This window comes from Xiphophorus hellerii, chromosome 13, assembly GCF_003331165.1.
Source record: "Xiphophorus hellerii strain 12219 chromosome 13, Xiphophorus_hellerii-4.1, whole genome shotgun sequence".
NCBI classification, from domain to species: Eukaryota; Metazoa; Chordata; class Actinopteri; order Cyprinodontiformes; family Poeciliidae; genus Xiphophorus; species Xiphophorus hellerii.
In genome coordinates, this window is record NC_045684.1 from 17,083,741 (window position 1) to 17,104,486 (window position 20,746).

The window sequence follows — 20,746 nt, forward strand, 5'->3', positions numbered from 1 at the left end:
TGAATATCTAACATAAGATAATATACATGTTAAGTGGTCGAGTATGATCAGGTGTTATGTAACAATTGACATTACACTTTAAAAAAACAAAAAGGCTCATCAGTTTCCTTGTGATTAAATACAACATTGTGGCTAGAGTAGCAAAGTTTTTAGACAAAGTTAGCAGTGAAATATTGGACATGTGACTATTCCAGAATTAAAACGACTTAACCAAAAAGATTTGGTTATTTATACGAAAGTAAACTGACAACAAGATGGTATAAACAAGCAATATTCATGCCAACATTCCCAACAGATCAAGTTACCTTATTCATTTCTGATTACATTTTATACTCTAACGGATTCATAAGAAAAACAATGACGAAAATATGGTTACTTTTAATATGAGATTTATTATAATCACTGTAGTGTTCATAACTCGAACAGGGAGTATCCGTGATCGGAAAAGAAATGTCAAACTGCAAAAACACACAAATCTCTGTGATAATAAGACATTTTCATGTCAAAGCCACATGCCCAATTCTTAATGTGTAAATAACCTTTTACATGTTTAGCATAGCACTCTTTACTGCTTAAATTCTGGGGGGGGGTTTCTCAGACATCTGACAAGAAGAAATCATACCATCTTTCTGACTTTATTCTACTATAATGCATGCAATTTTCAGTTTTCTTGAATAAATAGTTTTTGGTGTCTGCACTTTGTAAATGGTGGATTGACATGTTTTCATCCCTTGTCTCGTTCATAGAGTTTAGCCTAATCAAGAAGTCTTAGCAAAACAAAAAAAAAACTTTTAGGAGACATACCTTTTTTGCTTTAGCAGCAAGTCAGTAAATAAATCGTGAGGCACTTTACAAGGTCATGCTTACTTATCCAAGGAAGAGGCAGGGTTTTGACTATGGCTAGAAGCCTTTTTTTTTTTTGATAACACTTTAAATCCTGGACCCAATGGTGGAGTGGGGCACCTTTATATGTCGCAGTTATATCCTGAGAGAGAACAAAGCTTTTTCTTTTACTGACAAACAACACACACATGACTGTGAAGCACATGACCATCACATTTACATACATGGAGCGCTACAATATTTACTCTGAAAGCTAAAAGCAATTCAATTTGAGGAGCCCCTACTCTGCAGATCACTTGATTCTTGACTGACATTGTGAAACAAGAAATGCAGGCATACATGACAAACAGTCAACCAGCTTTCTCAATAGCCATAATTTAGTTTGCTGGCTTATTGATTTTTTAACAGACCTTAAGGGTTGGGGTTAAAGGAGTTTTATCTGATATATCTTCCTCCTGTTCTCCCCTGTGATCTTTCACCACTTTTATTCAAAGTATTCACTTATTAGTTAAAGTAATGGGAAGCACAACCTAAAGTTTACTGATTATTCTATAATTGTGCCTGCTTCATGACTCATTTCTGAACATCAATGTCTAAAAAAAAAAGAAATAAATGATTTCACAAATTAGTATTAGTATACAACATATTATACACCATAAGCCGTGTCTGCAGAGCCTTTTACCTCAAAAGGTGGAAGTAAAAGGCATGCAACACACACTGAACTTATTTTTTTGTAAGTGACACAATGAAACAGACCACAGTAAAAAAAATAAAAATAAAAAATCCTGATAAGCAGAACAAATGTTTTAAAACAGCACTTCAAACTGTTTAGTTTGGTCATGTTAATATTGATTCTGCTATTTTTGGCTCTGCATTAATCCCAAATATGGTTCCCTTCTCTTCAAACAAAAGCAAACTGTTTTTAAAGGCAAAATACTGTATTTTCTATCTGCTTTATATCTTTTTTTACAAATTTCTTATTTGATAAAACGGTATAAACTGTGCTACTTGTTGAGGCAGACATTTTTTTTAACTCCAAACAGAGGCCCCTCATATGCCATATAAGGACATGTATTCTTATCGGCAATGCTCAACAGCTCAGGGCGCTGCAGAGATTTATCATAGTTTGTGGACACATTGTGCAGCTGCAGTCGGCAGTCAAGGTCAGTCAATAGATAATGCTGGTATAGAGCACCGATATTCCTGGGAAGCACAAAATTAGAACCACAGTCTCTCCTCCCTGCATCTCTCAAGTATATTATTCAGTCTTAAATGACCACCATGCAATCTTCTCATCACACTGACCCATCTAATAAATGTCCAGAAGAGAAATCAACCCACTCGCATCTCCTTAATCAGAACGAACAAGTAAAAGTTTTTACATTTTTGATATAATGACGGAAAACATTTTCAAGTGCTTCATAACTGAACCTAGAAATTGATTTTCCTCTTTAGTATGTGTTTACTCTGTACTTAAGTTCTTAAGTAAAATGAAGGACACTTTAGAGAATGTATTCAACCAACCAAACAGTTTTGGTCCACCAAGCTGAGCTTTAGTCAGAAAGCATCTTTTTTTATTTAACAGTCTGATAAAAAATAAAATAAAATCGACGCTATAAATCACATTAAAAGAAATGCTGTCCATGTGAATACACATGCAAGTTTTGAGAAATATCTGAGATTTGGCAATGACTGATAATAAATTAAAGGAGATTTGAGAAATTCTGTGCTTGTTGAACAGCAGTCATCAACTTTGTTCAATATGTTTTTTAATTGAAAGCACCATTATAAAATATGCACAACATAAAAAAGGGAAAGACAATAGTTTTTGTCTTTTTTTTCTTTTTTTTTTTTTGCTTGTTTCATCTTATTCGTCCACCTCCTTGATGATGGGAATTCCTGGAATAAAAAGAGAAAGTGGCTGATCACATACAGTTGAAACCACGTGTTTAGATACGTGTTATAAAAAGACAAACAACTTTTTTTGTTCGCTGTGTAATGCCCACAAATCTGGTTAAACCTCAGGTACAATTTTCATCTGTTCAAACAGTTAATTTAAAAGTAGAAACACAATCACTCTATTCAGGGAAAAGATTCTGTGTGTTTTGGTGTGTAATGTGCACATTTACTCCACAAAAAAACCCAAAAACAAGACATTGTAAAGATGCTGGTTCATTGTTCTCTTTGCCAACATAGACTGAAATGTCACTTAATCCATTTATTCAAAAGCAACATAAAACACCATATTGGAGGCAGTAAATGCACTGTGTGAAAAAATAAATAAATTTGGGAACATCTTAGTTTCACCATGGCCTGATGAAACTAAAACGGAAGTGTTTCGTCATCATGTCCATTGTGAGATTCAGAAGTAAAAGAGGGAAGTTTACAAGCATGAGCTGTCTCTCATAGAAACAGTTCTATGATTCAGCCGAGGTTCCTCTTGAGTCAGATGTCGTGATATGGGCTGAAGTTTAAAATAATATCCTTCGCTGTTCATCTGAAGCCGTGTCTGCAGATCCTTTTACCTCAAAGCAACCCCACACCAGCACTTTGAAGACGACTGACAACTATTCATGATGCCTGCTAACATAATCCCAAATGTGAGGCACAGCGGTGGCAGCATCATGCTGTCTGAGTGTTTCGCTGCGTTGGTTACTGTCAAAATAAGCAGCCTATATCTTCCTAAGTGTTGAAATCGCTTAAGTAAAATATATAAATCAATGAGGGGAAAGTGCTCATGTATATAAGGTTGTGTTCTGGTTGGCACTTCAAATATTATTCTTTATTATATAATCATTGTAGTAAGTAGATGATGAAGCTAAAGATGACTTTTGTTCTAACTGTTAGGACAATGATAACTTCTATAATGAGTAATGAACAATTGAAAATACGGAAATGTATGTGGCATAGCTTTTAAAATAATTTCAGAAACATGCAAGCTCGTTAATCTCACCGTCTAGTTTCTTTAGATTAGGAAGCCTTTTGGAGGCTTCGTCCATCCAGCTTCCCTCCGTGGCATGTTTCTCCTGCAGCGGGTTTCCATTAAAAACCAGATCCACCAAGCTGGGCAGGTCAGCAAGCCTCACAAACTCTGCTACATAACAGAGAGAAAGCAACACATTTAACACTGAATGCATACGGTGAGTTTAAAAGGAAATCCCTCAAATAATAATTTCACTAACATGGATTAAGGCCAATTACCTAAAGAGACCGACACAGAAAGTTTTGGTAATGTAAAAAAAAAAAAATCAGTCTTGATGAGTGCAGCATACCCCATTCTTTAACAAGGTTGTTGGACATGTAGAGGACTTTCAGTTTATGCAAGGAGCTGATGCCTTTCAGTTTGTCTACTAAATTATAGGAAATCCATAACTCCACCAAAGTGTCTCCAACACTCTCCTGCAAATGCACACGTTAAGAAAATGAACAAAACAAGCTCAGTTGCTGGTGAAACCAAAAATATTCTGCTGGGAGAAAAATAAAAGACACAAACTTTATGACACCAGAAAATTTACTTATTTAGTATTAATTCAGGATTGTAAGTAACTTACCAACCCTACAAGACTTTTTATGTTATTTCTGCTTAATGAAAGTATCTTCAAGTTCTCTAAAATGACATAAACAATAAATTAGCTCAAGTTTTCATTTGTTGGACAGAACAGCGCCTCTGAGTTAACTGAATCTAGCAGGTAGTACTCACTGAGGGCGTTGAGATTGGCTATTTTCTCAATAGCGTTTGTGGCCAGAGACAGCTTCCTAAGCAGAGCATGGGACAAAAAAATATTAAGGTATGTGAAGGATGAACTCAATAATATCTGATTCACCGTCAAAGAGTATTTTGTTTCACATGTCATAGTGCACTCAAGTCAATAAACGCACTTACTATCGTTTTGGGGATTGATAAAACTGAATTAAATAGCTGTTCAAATTGTGCTGCTGTAAAAGAAATTAATAGTAATCAACTAAGTAAAATCATCCTATTGGAAGTGTGAGTGAGCACATGCAGCAGATCGATACAGTCCTGGACAGGCATGGTGGGAGCTTCACCGTTTTTACAATAACCTTGAGTATAACAATATAATTTGACTGTATCACGCATGTCCACGAAAATTTAAAGCATAGAGAACAAAAATGTGTTTTCAATTTGCAAGCAACACGGATGTAACAAGACAATTTTTGGTTATTATTTACTCTGGCTTCCTGCACAGACTGCACACACTTTTCCAAATAGACTAACCTTATGTAGTTTCTCACAAAAACGATGTCTTTGTATTTATGGCTGGAAATATTTCTAAACAGGCTGCTGTAGTCTTTCTGTCAAGCCAGGATACTTTTTACTCCGTAAAAGTATCTCGTACTTTTATGGAGTACCAGATGCTCCATAAAAACAAGACTTACTCGCAGAGGCCCAATGCATTGAGAGAGTTATCCATCTTCTCTATAGGGGGAATCAGACCGTACAGTTTAACTTCTTTAGCCTCATTTGCTTTCTCCCCGTTCTTCTCTTCCTGCATACACAAAATATTCAAAACAGCAATTCAATCAACACATGTCCACCTAAAACAAGTACAACATTTGTTGTGTTTCTTTTGCTAGGCTCTGTCCCCCACTTACCCATTTGTTTAAAGCTTCTTTCAAGGTGGTTGCCTTGGCCTGCAGACATGACATTAAACATTATACAGTAGGCGAGGCTGTTATTAAATGATGATAGACTAGAATAGGAAAAGGTAACCAGGGCCAGCTAGCAACGTCACAATATAAACACTTATATCTAAACCCCAACATTTTAAACATGCTGGATCACAACCATTATTAATGCCGGTTGTTCATCCCGACACACAACAGAAAATTGTATTTGACGTCGTTCAGTAAACTAAACACACACAATAAACCAGCCTTTATTGAACTGATGTTAGCCAGCTATCAGCTTCTCCTAAATGTAGTTTTACAGCCAAACCGGTGTGCATCAGCTGGAAGAGGCTGCATGACCGTCTCTATGGTAACACGTATTAACAGTAATAAATAACCAAACAGCGAGTAAAATAAGCTGAAACTACAGGGACTTACCATGTTGACCGCTGATGTCTGCTTGAGGGCTAACAGCTGCCAGTAGGCTCTGGTTACTATGGCACCCACAAGCTGCGCCTGCGCACTGTGTTCACTTCAAAATTTTTGGAGCATTTTTTTATTTTATTTTATTTATTTTTTATCTACACACAGTAGATAAGTAAAGAAATAACTTGTTAGTATAAATAAACAATTTAGCAAAAAATAAAATAAAATAATAATTATTAATAAATGAAATATATTTTAAAAGGAAATTAAATTAAATTAACCCTCCTCTTATGTTCGTTTCTGAAGTACAGCAATAATGTTCCGGGGTCAATTTGACCCGGGGAGTGTTTAAAAAATCCTCCAAAACATTTTTGTACCTGATTATTAACTCCAATACTAACCATTTCAATCAATATTTGTGCAATGACGTTTTTTGTTGTTGTTTCTTTTTCACAAATAAAGGATCAATGATGACAACTTACTCATTTACTCATTTGGACATAAAAAAAAATGAGTTTTTTTATGTCCACTGAAACCCCCCCGCCCCACACACACACACACAAAACAATAATTATCCTTGAAATTGATATTTTGTAATTTGTTTTATATTACATTTTGATTTTTTTTTTTCAATGGGTGATCTTTATAATTGAACTTGAGACACATATTATGTTTTGGGTCAGATTGACCCACTGATTAAAATCAAGACAAATGAGTCATGCAGAGAGTTTTTATGTTTTCCCACACTTCTGCTGAGTGTCCACTCAGTGTGGGTGGAGTTTGCCCACAGGAACAGAAAATGTTCCTGTCAAACATAGTATGAACACCTGCTTTCTTGCAGTTTTCAATATGTGTCATAGTTGCAAGGAAACAAATAGAATTGGACATTTTTGGACCTATTTTACCCTTCAAATTGACTGCCGGGTCAAATTGAACCGTACAGTATCTATGTAATATGTAGACACAGGGGGTGGCACGAATGTGTAAAATAAACAATTTTCCATTTATATGTAGAGTGTGCCTATTAAGACAAATAGGAAAAGTTTTGTGCAAAAAAATACTTCCAACTATTTAAAAAAAAAAGTAAACCTCAGTCAGTTTGACCCGCAAATTAACAGGAGGGTTAAATGAAATGAAATTAAATTTAAGGAAAGCTGGAGAAAGCAGTGATAAGGACTGTGGTAATGTGCGTCACACATAAAGCGGAATTTCAAATAAACAGTTGCACATTCTTCAATATCACATTCTTGTTCTGGTGAACTCTGCAGTAGCTGCGATACTTTGGTCAGTGTGCTCATTTAGAAAGAGTAAATATTTATCAGTTTACCATAAATTGTAGAATAGATTTCAACTTGCACAAGGACCTTCTCTGTTTGTTTCACACCAGCATTGCGTCTACTCATGTGCGACCAGAAAAGGATGCAATCTTTTTAGTTACACACAATTTTTATAAACACAAAATCAATAGGTTTTATTGCAGTGGTTTGGTAAAAAACCATGGTTTAGACTCAGGGTTCTTATGAATGGTGGTTTCCTCCACTTTCACCTTCTTCTTTTCCTTTAATCATTACAGGCCCGTAATGATTCACCGAACAACTACAAAAAAATGTCAGTCCTGCTTATCTCACATGTTCACAGCCTTTCTTTTCCCTCAAATCAATCCTCTTTTCCTGATGTTACTTAGGAGTTATATAGTGATAAACAACTCTTTGATTGGGGAATTGGAGGTGGAAAGCAGGCAGCTTTTTAATCTATTGTCTACGTCTGTGCTAACTCGTTACTTTGTGGGTTTAATTAATTCGATCTTAGTTGTTCGAAGGCTCTTTCACTAGAAATAAGAAATATATTGTTACTATAGCAAGAAGCATATAGTAACAATAAAAACATAAAACGTCACAAGAGGAGGTCCTTTTACACATTTTGAGGTATGAACACCTAAAATAATAGCCACACCAAAAGTTAAGACACTGTCTGAGAACAAACTGAAATTCCTGTTTTCTCAAGAGACCTATCCTCTCTGTTGAAAGAGGGGGTTGTATTTACAATGTCTGTTGCAACCTAGATAAAAGAAGAAACAGCCAGATGGACCCTACAAGTTTCGTACCGTTTGAACTTCTATCTGGGTTTTATTCCTGCTTTGATAAGGAGTCGCTTATCATGCAGTGGAAGTGTATTCAGGGAAGTGTGATCAAAGAAATCACTTTTGTTTTTACAGTATTGAATGCTAAACAAAACTTAAAAGCTGTAAATAATGCAAATGCATTAGCTAATACGTTGCAACATTTACAAATTAACATGTTCAAGCAGAAAACAGGGAGACGATATGAGCAAGTAGTTGTTAAAGTCAGATCATTTATTGAACAGAGCTGACACAGTTGGCAAATTCTTCTCCTGGATCAAACACACACGACTATCACCCATTTCACACCCCCTCACTATCGCCCTCTCTTTCTCGCTCTCACACACACACACACGCATACACGCGCACGCTTTTACAAAATAAAACCTACAGAAAATGACATTTAGTAAAAAACAGAAGCAACTATTGGCCAAAACAAACGAATGGAGTTTAAACCCATAACAACATGTAAGGACATCAGATCTTCCAGTGTCACGTGGAGGATTTTCAACAGCAGAAAACACAAATTTTGGGGAAAATTTTAGCTGTAAACCACAAAACAAAACACATTTTGTCATATTATAGACAAATCTTGGCCAACTCATTGCTTCTGGAGCAAGCATAACACTTATGGAGAATAAAAAAAATTCACTCAACTGAAAAAGTCTGAAAGTTGAAGGAGTGATGAATGTTCAGAGAGAATTACAGTATGAGGATGCGCTCCTATTCAGAACCGTTTTATTTTCAGCACAAATGAAGTACGAAAATAAAAAAGGAGGTAACAAAGTCATTTAGTCCTTAAGTCAAACTTTTCAACATGCTTTTGTTCTTAATCTTCTATATAGCCAAATCCTCTTGTTCTTCATTCTCATTTTGGTGATTATTCTTGTTGGACATCATTTCAGTCCTCAAATAAAAAAAATCTAAATCTCTGAAGACAGAGTTTCTACTCAATGCAGTTTTATTCCACTCTACCCCACAACCCACAAACTTTAAAGTTCGCGCCACCTCCCGACGTCCAGACCTTTCACCCAACGCCCGGATCTACTCTCCGTTCAGTCCCATCATAGCTCGTCATGGGCCGCTTCATCCGCTTTGAGTTTGAACTCTTCTTCCGTTATCTTTCCATCTCCGTTGCGGTCTTGGTTAGAGAACATGTTGTCTATAATGCGATAAGCATCGAAGCCAGGGGCCAGGCGGCCTTTGCCTTCGTTCACCTGCTGCATGATGTAGTCGGTGAACTGCAGAGACGAGGAGGGATGTGTTAAAAAACCCCCCAAAAGAAACAGATGGCAAAGAAGAAGTTAATCCTAAAACCTATAAAGTATACATTTTCGGTACCTCAGAGGGCTCCACCTCTCCATTTTTGTCCTTGTCCATCTCAGCAAAAAGGCCTGGGGGAACTTCGTCATTCCAGATAAACATGTAGCCCTCAGGAAGTCCGTCCTCTATCTCAACCAACTCAACATCGAACAGCATCACTGCGCTCCCTGGAACCTGGTCAGCTGCAAAACACAACATTATCAGAATCTAATCTGACACACAAACAAGCTCATTTAACAGAAAACTCAACCTCAATGGGGCTGTAGTCTAATCATGCAATTGACTAGATGTAAAATAAAAATCAATCACCGTCAATATTTTTAGTTGACACAAGTTTTTAGAATCTTTTCCCCTTTCAACACAGCTGCTTTCCTCCAAACAGATGCGGCTCTTTTTACACTACTATTTCAAAGCAAACATGGTGGACAGAGCATCTCATCACAAAATTACTTCCAAAAGTTCGGCAAAGTATGTGAAGGCAGAATTGTTCTACAGTGTGGAAGCACATTAAGATAGGTGACAACTGGAAGTTTGACCATTAAAATTTATATTTTCTATTCTGAGCTACAGCGACACAGCACCATGGATGAGTAGCTGAAGAGATCGACCTATTAGATGCTGATGAATCAGGAGAATAAATACTGAAAATTCACTCTGAGGTTAGACAAGTTATCTAGCGTGTTTGCCCCTTTTCTTCCACCTTTGTCTAATTCACTGCCTTCCTCTGCTTGCATGAATTGATGGGTAAACTTTCTTACAAGCTCAGACTTTATTTGAGCTAAATTCAATCTAGTTTATTTATGTAGATAACAGGAATCTGAAAATAAAACACATTCAAATAAGATAAATGTCTAAAGAATATGTACTCTTAAACACTAGTCATTTTAAAATTACTTTCTAATATTACTTTTACCTAAAAGGGCAACAGAAAGATTTATTTTTCTTTTAGAGATGTACTCTGACTGAAGTGAGGCCTGCTTTTCTTTTTTTCCTGTTGGCTTTAATATTTGATATTTTGAATGCTCAGGGTTTTAAAGTTAAAAGACAGACAATTAAGAGAGTTTATTCTTGTTTTATGAGCATCTGATAACCGATTAATAAAAAATTTTGTCAACAGAATAAAAAGATGTTGTACAGAAGTTCACATTTCCAAAGTTGTCAGTTTATAGTATTAAACTGACTGGTGCAGGAATATTTGGATGATTTTTCGCAACACTTACTGACTCCTCTCTCTCCATATGCGAGGTGAGGGGGTATGAGAAGACGTCTTTTCTCTCCCACACACATGTCCATCAGCCCGTTCTCCATGCCCGGCACCACCTGGTTTGCCCCCAGGACAATGTTGTATGTCTTTCCATAACTGTGCCTGAAACAGAGCAGATAAAAAAAAAACGATTGTGAAGGATCTGCATTTTGAGTCATAATTTGCATATGTGGAAACACACTGGATTTTCTTATCCTCTAAATGATCTGTCTATAATATAACTATATGTTTTTTTTGTGTGATTTTGCTTCTTTCTTCTATTACAACCCTCTTTCCATAATGACGATTAATACTAAACTTAAACTTTTGATGCGTTTGGTGCCTCTTAAAAGGAGAGATAATGTTTGTTCTGTTTTAGCATCTCTTCATTGGCTGCATGAACAGAATTTAACATTTTCTGTCTCATATTAAAAGCCCTTAATAACCAAGCTCCATCATACATCAGAAATATGATTGTTTCTTATGTTCCTAACAGAGCACTTTGCTCTCAGACTGCAGGTTTACTCCTGGTTCCTAAAGTTTCTAAAAGTAGAATGGGGGAGCAGATTTTTTTAGGCTCCAGGCTCCTCCCTTGTGGCACCAGCTCCCAGTTGTAGTCCATGAGGCAGACACCCTGTCTACTTTCAAGACTGGGCTTAAAACCTCTCTTTTAACACTATTACTTTTTAATAAAGTTTACAGTTAGACTGGCTTCCTAGGTTATCCTGAGCTCCAGTAGCCATAGGCTCAGGCAAATAGAGTTTAGCAAAGTGAGCGCGGATTCTTTCTTTACATAAAGCACATCACAGTAAGCACTTATTTAAACACATGCATAAAGTACTTCGGTAGTAAATTTAGGTTTCCTTACAAGTTTTCAGAAAAACCTCAACAGGTTTACATACGTGGAGTCGATAGGCGTCCCATCCAGCAGGGTGCCGTTGTAGTGATATTTGATGAAGTCTCCCTTCTTTGTCTGCTTATCACATTCTTCTGGCTTGTAGGTGACCGTCACCTCGGTGTGATCTGACGGGTTGTGAAAGTCGATCATGTGAACGTCAAATACGAGCACAGCTGAACCGGGGATCTTGGAGCCTGACGGAAAAGTGTCATTAAGTTAGAAAAGAGTTTAATACGACATGAAGCAAATAAGAAACGCACAAAAAAAAGGAGAATATTTTCAACACACACCTGTGCCCTCCTCTCCATAGGCGAGGTGTGGTGGAATGGTGATGGTTCGTCTCTCACCAGTGCAAACTCCAATGAGACCCTCGTCCATGCCGGCAATGACGTACCCTCGACCCACATACGTGTCATAGGTGTGATTACGGGAATAACTGGTAAACAGATAATGCCGCCATTGTGAGCGCAAATAAAAACAAGATGTTCTCATCATAATCACTTCTCACATTTATGGGTCTTTGTATATGCAATAAAGGTGGAAATTATCTTGCCTTAATTAAAATAAATAAATAAATAAGGATGAATTCACCAGTACAGCGTCTTCCAGAAATACTCACATTTTGTCACATTACAGCTACAAATCTTGGTATATTTTATTGTTGTTCTATATGATAGAACGACTCAAAGTATAGCATAGTCTGTGAAACGGAGGGAAAATGATGTAGAGCTTTCAAGTGTTGTTGCAGATATGTACGTGAGGCATATGCATTTAGATCTCTTTACTTTGATTACTCTAATTAAAATTTTAGAGCAACTAGTTGAATTAAGAAGTCATGATTTCAGCATATTTAGAGCTTTTAAATGAAGGTGTTAGGTAAATTGTATATATTATTATCAAATATTTGTTGTTTCATGTGCCTTTATAATGTTCTTGTCTTATATGCCTTTATTTGTTTCATCTTAGCATAAAGAATGTTTCTGTGTTGTTGAATTACTTTGATTCCTTTCTCAGAAGGCCTCTCTGAGGAAGAGCAGAGACAACTGTTTTCAACAGGTTATCGCTCAGCAGAAACCTCTGCATCCTTGACCTGTTAGATGCTATAAAACTGTCGCCATGAAGACGTACGACTTGCTCTGTGTTATCCTGCGTCTGGAACAGAATAATCTAGTGTGTAGATACCATGTGTTTTGTTAGTGACTAGCATTTGCGTTGCAATTATGTGATTGAAGTGTTTTCCCCGCCCCTTTGAGATGCTCTCTGTAACAGGGATCCTAACAGCAATAAAAAGGGAGAACGGACACATATGTTTTCAGAACGGAAGAGATGTGTGACTGAAAACATCTCTGGCTGTTCTCCTCACGAGTACAAAAGAATCTAACTCTCTTGTCTTTCTTGTGTTTGTTTAATCTGTCTCAATAGGTGTTTAAACCTGACAGAAGGGCTCAACAGTTTATTAGGGATAATTAGTGAACAAGGTAATCCAGGTTTGCCTCACTTCAGACTTGTAGCTTCTGCTTTTTGCTTGTTTTTTTTTTTAACTCCACTCTCCATTTTTTTTCTAGAACATGCAAAAGAATCTCTTTAAGTACTTTTTTTTTTTTTAACTTAATTTTTATTTTGTTTTATAAAGAAAGAAACAGATGAGGTGTGGGGCTCATCCAAGACAAAACAGGCATTGTAGTTTTCAGCAACAGTAGCGGAGTCATTAAAGGGGAAACATTAATATATCCAAGACACAGGCTCTGGTGTAGCAGAGCCGTTTCTGATTCTCAAAGGGTCACCGTTGCAGGCCTCCTTCAGTGGGAGTGAAAAAGTCACTGTCTCTATTGACAAATGAAATAATTATTCATACTGTTATTTCTTTCTTTTAAATTGTTCTTTCATTTATCATGCGTGTTTCTTGAAGTTGAGCAGCTGCTCAGAGCTTCTGCTCACCTTTTGCTCCGTTGAGGGGAAGAGTCAACCCACAAGTCATTCTGTCTGTGAGGGCAGCTCATTTCCCTTCAACAGCCTCCTTTCTGTATGGACACCTAACTGCTGATAAAGATGAAATAGTATTCGCACCTGCTCTGATTAAGCTGTTGAACTCTCGGGGTGTGAAGCGAGCAAGGCGATTATTGGAAACCACACGTCCGTTATCTACTCTGTATATATGTGGAGTTGCGGTTTGAACAATGTCATGATGTTCTGTCTAATTTTCCGTTTGACCTAAACCTTGCACCTTGTTCCAAGAAATGTTATTTTTGGTTGACTTCCTGGAATTGTTTTTGCGCCACCTCGGCGTCTGAGATGTGTATAAGACAGCTTCAGGTCAGAGGTCATGATTTCCAGCCTAGTCATTAATAATAAACATCTTACAGAAATAAGTACGTACGTTTGACCCACAACCTGCATTTATGAAGGCCAGCTCAATCATCTTGCCAAGTTGAAATTTTGTCCAGATTTGATTTTTTAAATTTTTTTTTAGGAAAAACACACAGCAGGTCAGAGCGGACACTACAAGGAATCTCAGTAAGAATACATCCTGTAAGTACTTTTTGAGACAGCTATCACTCTACCATATTGAACGAGGTGCAAAAGTCCACAAGATTAATTTCACTCAGCACTTTGAATATCTAACAGTTTTGAAAAACCAACCAATAAGTGGTTGCTTATTCTGGCCAGAAGGAAACAGATGCGCCAAGTTGAGGAGATTCTCTTGTTTTGTGTGATAATTTAACCTTTGTATTTTAGCCACTCTTTCCACAACAATGCAAGTGAAAAAGAGATAACTCTTTACCCAGTCAGAACAAAACAGGAGTTGCTGCTTCTGCAGGGAAGTGTCTCCATAGACAGATTACAGACCGTTTCCTTTGTTACACACACCTCTTTATGCAACATGCTCTAACCACAGGGTTGTGGGCGACCAGCAGTGGTTGCACAAACACAGATTGCTTTGAAGAAGCATATAAACAATAAATATTCAATTTGGGCAGGTGGAGAATAAACGTACCCAAGCAAAAAGTAATGCAAAGATGATGAAGTGTAATAATAAACTTTCTGTTGCACGGGTCAGGGTTTATGACCAGAAACTCAGGAGACTCTCAGGAGAAAAGTTCTTAGAATCTGTAAAATATTTTGAGTTTGTTTGGAGTAGGGACACAGATGTGCAAAAAGACAATAAAAGTTTTAAATCTTTAGCTTAAAAAATAAAACCAGTTTGATCTCATCTATGAGTTTAGACAGCACTTCTTATATAAAATAAGCCATACAGGAAGAGCAACAAGAAATGAAGACATTCAGTGTTGTGTAATTAAACTAACTTTTAAGTTTCGTTTCATCCTAAACTTCAAACATTTCCAAAGCAAAGAGCAATGCTGCCACCATGAGGCCTTTAGAGGAACAGCACATATTAAACTGTGGCGGCAGTAAACCCGGAAGAAGACGGGAAACATACAAACCTGGAATCAAAAAACGTCCCATCCAGGAGGCTGCCGTTGTAGTGATAGCGCACAAAGTCCCCCTGCTCCGTCTTCCTCATGCAGGACTCGGGAACGATTTGATTAGTGACCGTGACTCCGTCTCTGGGGTTATGAAGGTCCAACAGGACCACATCGAACACCAGAGACGCCTGTCCTGGGATGTCGCTACCTGAGGGGGGAAATGACAACAACAAAAAATAAAACACACAAGTATTGTTATTGACTCTGCTGAACTTTCCAGAATGGAGAAATGCTTGTGTTAAAAAACCCCCAACAACTCACCACCAGTTATTTTTATGCTATAAAAATATGAATAAACAAGCAAACACATAACACAACAACTTTTACTAATTATATTAATGTGTTTTTATTATTAATTTGTTTATTTACGTATTGTGTCTATGTGTAAGAATTTGTTCTGCTGGGATAACTTGGGTTGGAGCTAGATGTGAAAAATGTGGCATTAAATATTTAATGTGTAAGGAAGGCCTCATGATGGCAGCATTGCTCTGTGCTATGGAAATGTTTGAATTAATTACAGATGTAAATCTGCAATTAATTGGAATTAGAGAAATATAAGATTTATTCTTGCAACATTTTAAATGTGTCTGCAGTGTTTTTGATTAGTGTTACAATAATCCATATTAGTTTGTGTTTGAGGCTTTCAAGTCTTAGAAACTTGCAAACGTGGAGAAAAAAAGGCTAAAAGTCAAGAACACTGACCGTCTCCGTTCTCTCCGTAGCCGAGTGACGGAGGCATCGTGACGATGCGCCGCTCTCCGATGCACATTCCCAGAAGTCCCTGGTCCATGCCGGCGATGAGCCACCCGATCCCAACATATGTGTCATAAGTACGCATGCGAGTGTGGCTGTGACATAAAGAGAAGAACATAAAGTCACATCTTCATATTTGTGTGAATTGTTTAAAAATAATCAAAAACAAGTGAGCATGGAGGCCAAACCTGGAGTCAAAGAGTGTCCCGTCCAGTAGCGTGCCGTTGTAGTGATAGCGCACAAAGTCAGAAACCTCCACCTTTCTGGAGCAGGTAGGAGGAGTGTGGTAGGTGTTGATCTGGACGCCGTCGTCAGGGTTCCACACATCCAGCAGCAGAACATCAAAATGGAGGATGGCGTCCGGAGGGATGAGATCACCTGAAGAGGAGAACAGAGCCGGTTATTGGTATTCAATACAAAAACTCCGTCAGACTGGTTTCACACATCAGTGCAGGTGTTTACTTGTCTTTCACTGCCTGCTTTGTTTTCTAATTTAACTTAGTTCATGCAGCAAGTAAAAATATATATTTGTGCCTGTAGCTATAACTAGAGGAACTCTAATTGTAAAATAAACAGCTATGAGTTGTTCTTTTAAGCATGATGCTCCAACTTTATTATTTTTTTTAAAGGCGTGATATTATGTATTTTCCAGACACATATTGCCATTTTATGGCACAATCAAGTAACTATATTATCTTCAGTTGTTACATATGCCGTATATCCAAAATAACTTAAAAAATGTCTGTGCCAATTGCTCCTCCATTATGCCGTTTACAGACGTTCTTAGGATTGTTGGACTGAGAAGTAGTTTGTATAATTAGCTCAGTCATTCTATCAAATGTTTGCCCATTGCTGCTGCCGCTAGTCTGGAGGAGCTGAGATTAAAGGATTTCTCAAACATGTTTAGAAGAATTAAAGAAACACTCCAGGTATGGTTTTTTTTATGAAGGAATAACATTGTAACATCATTTAAAGCTGAACAAAAATCGATTTTACGTAATAACCCCCACTTTAACAACCCTCAGTGGATCATTTTCACCTCATATTGTAAGCAGACATGACTCCTACAAATGCAAGACAAAAAAACTCAAATTAAATAGCAAGCCTTTGTGTGTTTAGAGGGGCCACTAGTCCTTGAAGCACTCATCTGATGTTCAATTTTCAACACCAAGACTTGTCTTTTCTCTCTGTCCATTTCTTGTCTGCCACTATAGCCTTTTCCTATAAATAAGAAAAACTAATGAAAAGGTCTCTGATTGCTTAAAATAAGTCAAAGACACTTCAAGAATGTCGGCCCTCATTCCTCTGTGTGCAGGATCAAGAAAAGACTTCAACCCCAAGAAGTGCTAAAACTTTAATCTGCCACCTGAGGAAAGAATCCAGCACGATTTCTCAGCCACTCAGGAGAACAATGAACAATAATAATTTGTATGGCACAGGTGTGGGAAGAAACATGGCTGGTAATTTGTTTGGAAAACCTGAGAGGGTTGTTTTCCTAAATGAATTACAGAGCTGATGCTTTATCTCTCCTCTGCAGTTTAATGAATTATGTCTGACGTCACACTCGTTAAACCTTTGCTGGTGAGTTTGCGGTCCGTGTCGCCTCTTATTTCTGAACTCTCTCTGTTTTTTCCTCCCCTTTGTCTCCCAGTAACAGACTGGGGAGGACACGGCCCCAGGTCTAACAAGCCCACACATGCCCCCCGTATTTTCCTCTCTTATTATCTAAGCCCTTGATGCCAGCACGCAAATGACAAAGCAGGCTCCACGTGTAAGCATTCCTTTATTATTGCAATTGTAAGCAAGAAAGGTCACAAAGACACAGAGTGATCCGTAGAGGTCGTCTACATGATCCTGAAAGCCACAACTCTGGCACTATGCAGCTTTCTGCTCTGTGATGACTTGTGACATCACTCTGCATGGACGTTCAGGAAATATCAACTTCCTGTTTGCTCTAAGATCATCTAAATCAACAGTATCAGCTTCAGATTGTATGATCCAGCTCCAGATGAGTTGGACCAACATTGTGTATTTATAATTTCCGGGGGAGAATAAAAATCAGTGTTCAAATGACAATTTCAATCGTTAAGGGAGAAATGCCATCAAAGCCAATCTGGCTCTAAGCAATAAAAGTAATCATTCATTTATTATTGCAAAGTCTGGAAATCTGAGTTCAGATTCAGTGACTACACACCGGCCTGAATACTGCAAAATCAACAACCTGTCTCACAAAATAAAGAAGGCTAAATTATTTCAATAAAGAATTATTGACATCTATCAGTCTCTAAAGGGTTATGCAGTTATTTCAGAGGATTCCAGCAAACCACAGTGAGAGCCACTTTCCACAAATTGGGAAAACATGGAGCAATGGTGAAGCTTTCAGGGAGTTGTGCCCAAACCAGACGTTCCCCAAGAGCGCATGGACAAAACCAGAATGACATCTAAAGCTCTGCATGTCTCTCTGGTCTCAGTTGTGACCAGAGAGACATGCAGTCTCAATGTTTGTGATTTAACAATAAGAAAGAGAGATCGAGAGATTTCTAAGGCAAACACCATGGATGACAAAACATCTTGGTGATGGCTAAGACTCATGAGACAACATGGAACTTTTTCTTTTAAGCTGTGCATCTGGACACATCTGGGAGAAAAGCAACACCGTTCATAAAAAGAATATCATATTGAGAGTCAAACATGTTGACAGTGTGATGAAGAGGAATACAGTATATATAGTATATGCCTAGGATGGCTAGGTGTAAATATTGAAACCATAAATTAGAACAACCTTTTGTGATCTTAAACTGAAGAATACTTGGGTAAGGTGCACCATCGAGCCCACCTCCAAATGGTTCAGAAAGAAAACCATTTAGATTTAGGAGTTGTCTATTCAGTAGGGACTTAACTTCAACTGAGGGATGACTTTAAATAGACCATTTATGAACAATAACCCTGCACTTATAAGGTCTAAATGGGAATTACTTTCTCGCAAAGGACCACTATAGTTTGGATAGCTTGGTTATTCAAATAAGATGCTTTTTTTTTTTCAACTAAGCTATCTTTATCTGATATAAAAATTGGGTTTCATAAGCAAAATGAGAAGAAATCTGTAAAGCTACTCATACCGTATCCTTGTTTTCCATAGGCGAGGTGAGGAGGGATCTTGACCAGGCTCCTCTCGTTGACACACATTCCCACCAGGGCTTTGTCCATCCCATCTATCAGCTGCTTTTTGCCAACAAACACGTTGTAGGTGCTGCCGCGATCGTAGCTGAAACAAAAACACACCCAGGTTAGAAACACTACAATGTATTTCATGTTTAAAACTCAAATTAGGAGGAGTTAAAACCTTTTGAAACGAGTAAAAACCTAAATTTAAAAAAAGATAGTCATTAAAGGTGCTAAAAATATTCATATTTTAGCATCTTAGCTGTTTGCTGTGTCTAACGATACAGACAGAGGATCGTAGGAACCCTAAATTGAGGATTGAGGAGAATATTTCTATAAAAAAAAAGTCAATATTTTAGAGTCAATATAACCTGATATGGGAATCTGCAGAACAATTATGTATAATCTGGAAACCTGTACTAGAAATTTCTTCTGATATATGTGAGTTTTTCTGGCCCCTGGTTCTGGTTTCCTGTTTCCCCGCCCCATTCTGAAGTCTTTTGCAGTCTGACAGGTTTTCTTACAGGATTGATCCTCTATATGTCCATCAGTTCTTCCCACCATCTTTCACCACAGAGAGGATTTCCTCAGGCTGTAAGTTTACTGACACCCATAGGGTTTTGCAAGTTGGTCCAAAAGTTCAATTATGGTCTCATTTGCCCAGAGGACCTACTTCAACATACTTGTGGATTTTTTTTACAAAAACAAAACCATTCTTTCCAATTCGTCCTCAACGGTTCAAATTTTGGGAGTGCACAAGTGTTATGGATCCCTACAGTTTCCTCTTGCTGCTTGGTGGAGAGCGATATATTTTTAAATATTTCCACTTGCAGCATTTTCTTTTCAGTTTTATTTGAACCACTGAATAGAAAGAGATTTCCAATGCTTGGGATATTTATCTTCAAGATCCTGATTGTTCACTAATGTTTCCTAGCAAACATCTAAAGCTTTCACAGAACAGTTGGTTTTACACTGATGTTAAATTATACAATGGCAGACTTTTCTTTAAAGGTGTCAGAGTAAAGGAGGTTGAAAAAAGTACTCCGCGTTTTTCATAAAAATTTATCGGTCCAGAATAGTGAGGAAAAAAATTACAATTTCTCTTCCACTTCACAATTACGGACAACTTTGTGTTGGTCCATCGTGAACTCCCAATGGAGTACCCTGAAGTTTATGGTTGTAATGTGACAAAACGTGGAAAAGTTTGCAATGGCTATGTGATTAAAACCACATAGCCACTAGAACTTGCACTAGGACTTTTCAAAATGCTTTGGAGCCTCTGGACTACTCATTCAAGCCCACTCTGCCTGCGTGGCTCACCGGGACGAACCAAAACGCGCACTTTTACGCATCACGCACGCCGTTTGCACTGTGTCGCTCATCTACGTTGCACGCAGCTTGAACGAGACTCTTGCTAATCAAGTAAAACCCACCTTGAGTCGAACTTCTTCCCGTCAGGAAACATGCCAATGTAGTGGTACCGGACGAAGTCCCCAACTTTGACTGCGCGGACGCATTGCTCTGGCACGAAGGTTTTTTCTATAAGGATGTCGTCTAACGGGACCGGAGGCGCGTTGCAGGCGGCGAACGTCACTAGGAGCGACAGAGACAACATTCCCAGCGCACACTCGATCATTTTCCCCCTCCACTAAACTTTCCTAAGATTGCAAATAAGTGTGGTGAAGCCCTGTAATCTGTGCACAGCGGCTGCTACCTGCTCCCCATGTACTTTGGCTTCCTCTACTCTGACTTGGGAAGAAGTCCTGCCCCTGGTACCAGCGCAGGCAGAGTCAATTTGTTGAACACGCGCAACACTTCCGGTTATGATTAGAACATTAATTCCTCAACTGAACACTGAAATTCAA

General features: G+C 37.9%; 2 protein-coding genes across 2 annotated transcripts; both read right to left on the bottom strand.

Moving 5' to 3' along the window:
* Positions 1-372: 372 nt before the first annotated feature.
* On the bottom strand, positions 373-5,992 carry dnal1 (dynein, axonemal, light chain 1). The gene is made up of 8 exons (XM_032579810.1): positions 5,911-5,992; positions 5,458-5,496; positions 5,242-5,351; positions 4,544-4,599; positions 4,395-4,450; positions 4,116-4,242; positions 3,797-3,937; positions 373-2,742 (listed from the first exon to the last, which is right to left on the bottom strand). Exons 1-8 carry the CDS (start codon positions 5,911-5,913, stop codon positions 2,711-2,713), a joined length of 564 nt encoding a protein of 187 aa, XP_032435701.1. The 5' UTR covers positions 5,914-5,992; the 3' UTR covers positions 373-2,710.
* A 2,238-nt stretch (positions 5,993-8,230) lies between these two features.
* On the bottom strand, positions 8,231-20,665 carry fkbp9 (FKBP prolyl isomerase 9). The gene is made up of 10 exons (XM_032581356.1): positions 20,315-20,665; positions 18,839-18,984; positions 15,908-16,097; positions 15,669-15,814; positions 14,925-15,114; positions 11,772-11,917; positions 11,486-11,675; positions 10,561-10,706; positions 9,359-9,522; positions 8,231-9,258 (listed from the first exon to the last, which is right to left on the bottom strand). Exons 1-10 carry the CDS (start codon positions 20,515-20,517, stop codon positions 9,082-9,084), a joined length of 1,698 nt encoding a protein of 565 aa, XP_032437247.1. The 5' UTR covers positions 20,518-20,665; the 3' UTR covers positions 8,231-9,081.
* Positions 20,666-20,746: the final 81 nt, after the last annotated feature.